At 30.0% G+C, this 4,844-nt stretch overlaps 1 protein-coding gene across 1 annotated transcript; it reads left to right on the top strand.

Moving 5' to 3' along the window:
- Window positions 1-1,757: 1,757 nt before the first annotated feature.
- Window positions 1,758-4,348, top strand: LOC143919708 (uncharacterized). The gene is made up of 2 exons (XM_077442167.1): window positions 1,758-2,063; window positions 2,134-4,348. Exon 2 carries the CDS (start codon window positions 2,177-2,179, stop codon window positions 2,648-2,650), a length of 474 nt encoding a protein of 157 aa, XP_077298293.1. The 5' UTR covers window positions 1,758-2,063; window positions 2,134-2,176; the 3' UTR covers window positions 2,651-4,348.
- Window positions 4,349-4,844: the final 496 nt, after the last annotated feature.

Here is a 4,844-nt window from a genome sequence, read left to right as displayed (position 1 = left end):
AAAAATAATTGAAGAAATTCGGAAAATTTTGAAATTTCTTAAATATTGAAAATATAATAATATGAAAAATAATTTTAGAATCTTTGCAATTTTCTTTATGGTATATATTTTAAATTGAAGCTTATGTAATTAATTAATTTTAGGCAAGATTTACATACATACGTTTATGTAGGCGGATGTATGAGAGTATACTCTGCCTTCAGGAAAAACTGAAAGCACGTCAATGCATTTTTTGTGTTATATATATTCAGGGGTCTGTTTTCTTAGCCCACTCCATCACGAAAGCCTAAGGTATTCATACTGTGTAAGCCACGGAGCCAACGTTCATAAATATTCAATGACAGGCGCTCTAGACGCAGTAGTATACTCTCTACCCTACTCTCGTATATACTATATAACGCGTATACCATGTACATATGTATGTATGTATGTATGTAAGTACTGTCGAAGAAATTTATCTAAGTAGAACAGTGTTTCTTGTAAGTTCAGTATTGATAAATGTTTGTGTACCTACGATATGAGCAAAATCGCTTCCAAATCAGTGTGAACTTAATCTTGAATTATTTTATAAAGTAACACTGTCGTGAAAATGTATGGAAATCCCACGTAAATTCATTCAAATGAGCGGCTTCTTTGTGCCGAAGCAGCACATCAATCAGTCAAGTTGGTATCTCGGCCAAGGAACGTACATATTTTAACGTTTATATAATAGGCACATATGTATATATGTATCTATGCCTTTTTTAACTTGCCTGTCAATTTTCCGTATACAATTAAATATAAATAAAATTATTGGGAACGTGGATTCATTTACATATATAGAAGTTAATTTGTATATTTACATCCTTACCGTAAATCCATAGATTTTACTCATAAATAAATACATATGTACATATATCATTCCGTGTTTAAAACTTTTAATTTATTGAAGATCTGACATAATGGTTTTAGACACCCAAATTTCGTAGTTTTTCATGTACATACATACATACATATACGTATTTTTAATCTATGTACCTACATATATTTATTTGGATATTATTCTGTGATTATTCTAATAAAGAAATTTAAAATAAAAATTACACGCTTATTATTATTCTGTTTTTGCTCATTATTTATTAAATAATCAAATAATTCAATATGTAACATATATATATATATATATATATATATATATATATATATATATATATATATATATATATATATATATATATATATATATATATATATAATACATATAATACATAAACCGGGAAGGCCTCATAGGTAATACGCCTTTTTGACCATCGATAAATAATTGAGAGTAATTTTTACAGAGCATCATAGAGCGAATTCGAGATGCTCAAAAACTCGAAAATCTGTTTTTGCTCATTATTTATTAAATAATCAAATAATTCAATATGTAACATATATATATATATATATATATATATATATATATATATATATATATATATATATATATATATATATATATATATATATATATATATGTATATATATATATATATATATATCAGTGGCGTGCGGTCCATGGATGCGGTGGATGCGGCGCATCCCCTATAACTTTAAAAAGCCAAGAGTATTTTTAATAAATATTTGAATTTCGCTTCGATGTATTCTTAGTGATGTACGTGATTATGATGTAGTATATGAGTATATATATATATATATTTCACATATCACGTGTTTTTTGTTACATGATGCATTATATAGGATCTTTTGATAATTTTTATTAAGGATTCGCATAGGCCGCATTCGCATAGGCCGGCCACAGGCGAGTGACGCTGGCGAGTAGACGCTGAGTGAAGTGCGCGCGCGTCATGGATTCGGAGTTCGGACCGATCCCATTTGCGCATGCGCACTATGAGGCTGTCATATTCGCGCGGACGCGTTGACACTTGTTTAACCTCTACGGTGGATTCGGTTTCTCTGTTTGCTTATCTATTGAGTTTCACTTGGAAGCCGCTGTTGATCGATATTTCCGCACGCTACGCCCCAAGTTATTTATCAAAAAGCTAGCCGATTCATTTCTTTAGACGAAGTTAATCATTTATACTGTAAGTTGGTTATTTTTTACTTTTGAATTAAGTTTTCATTTTAATTAGTTTCGTCTAACTTTATTTTTAGTTTACTGTTCCACTACTTACGAGTTTTCATTATTGCCTTTAATATGGATATCGAAAATAACAATGAGAGTGGACTTGTCGTCGAGATCAATAATAATTGCAATTGTTTAATTGAAAATGTGCTGAAAAGAAGATTTGCTTCTCTCCCATTTAATGAAAAGGAGATTATTGTTAAGAGCCCCAAACCCACACCAATATTAAATATTCAGTCTAAAACAAAAACATTTAAAAGGTATTTTAACACAGAAACATACGAAAAAATTTCATGGATTTGTGGATGTGCTCACTTAACGAAATTATTCTGTTGGCCATGTATTTTATTTTCTCAAGAAGTGAATGTCTGGAGTAAATTTGGATTTTCTGACCTAAACAATTTAAGTAAATCGCGCAAGAGACATGAATGTTCTCAAGCTCACATATGTTCTGCTGCTCAATTTAAAAAATTTGGAAAGGGACCTCGTATAGAAAATTTTTTAAGTGTTCAATTTAAAGCAAATATTGAAATGCACAACAAATAAGTTACTGCAAATAGATACATTTTGTCGAAATTAATAAGCGCGATCTGTTTTTTAGCAAAACAAGAACAACCTTTACGAGGACATTTTGAACACCAGGAATCGGAAAATAGAGGGAATTATATTGAGTTGCTGTATCTGTTGAGTGAATCAGACATAAAATTGAAAACTCATTTAGATAACTCTACGGTGTTTACTGGACTATCGAACCATATACAAAATGACTTGGTATCCGCAATATCAAAAGTCTTGCTAGATGAGATTAAAACTGAAATACGTGCATCAAAATTTGTTTCCATAATTGTGGACGAATCTACAGATATCAGTCGCAAAGCTCAGCTATCTACTATTTTTAGATATGTAGATGAAAACAATGAAATTCAGGAGAGATTTGTTGGATTTGTCGATGTTAGTCCCAATAGAACAGCTAATGCTCTTTTTCAGCACATACGTGAGACCTTGGAAGAATTTGGTTGTTTGGACAAATTAATTGCACAAACGTACGATGGAGCGGCTGTAATGTCCGGGGAGCATAATGGAGTGCAACGAAAAATTTGAGATATTTGTCCTAATTCTTTATTTGTCCATTGTTACGCTCACAGATTGAATTTAGTTTTGTCGCAATCTGTTAAACATATATCCGGATGCAAACGTTTTTTCAGCCGTATGTTGTCATTTTCAACTTTTTTTTGTAAGTCTTCAAGAAGAATTTCCCTTCTCGATTGTCAAATAAAAAAACGATTTCCCACTGCTGCCCCTACACGATGGAACTACAATAGCAAAATTTTAAATATGATATTAGAATATCAAACAGAATTAATGGAAATATTTAATCAAATAATTAATGATGAAGACGAATGGGATACTGATGCTGTCATAAATGCTGAAGTCCTTCATCGTTATTTAAAAGAGTTTGAATTCAATTTCAATTTGCATTTATTTTCTGCAATATTTAATTCGGCAGATTTTTTATTTGAAATTTTACAAAAAAAAACCTTTGACATATCGTATTGCGTAAGTGAAATTAAAAAATTTGTAAAATATTTAGATAACAAAAAAGACGATTTTGATTCATTGTGGAACAAAGTAATAACTAAAAATTTTAATAGAAAAAGAAAATATGCTGAATGTGAAGAAGATGTGAAAACAACGTATAAACTTCACTATTCTGAAATTTTAGAAACTCTTTCAGTAAATACAACCAATCGATTTCGAGATATCGAAAATTTAAAATTTCTCGAATTTTTTAACGTCAAAAAATTTAAAGAATATGAAAATAATTTTCCAGATTTCCTATTTAAATCACTCCACCTAACTTATGGAAAATACTTTGATTTTATGAAATTAAAAAGCGAATTAATTTACATGTACTCAACGCAAGATTTTCATTTGAAATCTATAAATGACGTAAAGGAATTAATTGTGAAAGATGATCTAATAGACGTTTTGGAACAAGTATTTAGTTTAATACAATTAATTTGTACGATACCTTCCACGAGCGCATCGGCTGAACGATCATTTTCGACTATGAAAAGAATTAAAACGTTCACCAGAAGTAGTCAAAGTGAAGAAAGACTCTCTGGTCTTGCTTTAATTGCAATCGAAAAGAAAATAATGTCAAATTTAAAAAACAATAAAAAATTCTATGATGCGGTTATCGATGAATTTTGTAAAAAGGAACGAAGAATAAAATTAAATTTTAAAAAATAAATTGGTCGGTTTTTTTTTTCAAACAAGGGACAGCATCCCTTGTTTGAAAAGTCACCGCCCGCCACTGATATATATATATATATATATATATATATATATATATATATATATATATATATATATATGGAATTCGAACTCGAACTTGGAAATCGATACGGGAAATTAAACCCAGAAGCAGACATCGAGGAATTGAACACTGTAATTAGTTCGGTTCTAACCTCAACAGGTAAGAAATTAGGTGGATTCAGGAAACAGATTAAATTAAGCAAAATTTCAGCGGAAACAAAAAACCTAATTAAGCATAAAAGGAATTTAGATAGGGATAATAATAAGCAAGAATACAATCTAGTAAATAAGGAAATTAAGAAGAGAATAGTCAGGGATGTCAGGGATTTTAATAGCAAGCTAATAGAAAATACCATTAAGAATAACCGTAGCCTGAAAAAGTGCAAACAGGATCTTTTCTTAGGCAAAAACCAAATGATCG

The sequence above is a fragment of the Arctopsyche grandis genome, chromosome 12 (assembly GCF_051622035.1).
Source record: "Arctopsyche grandis isolate Sample6627 chromosome 12, ASM5162203v2, whole genome shotgun sequence".
NCBI lineage: Eukaryota > Metazoa > Arthropoda > Insecta > Trichoptera > Hydropsychidae > Arctopsyche > Arctopsyche grandis.
This window is presented reverse-complemented; position numbering and strand designations above follow the sequence as displayed.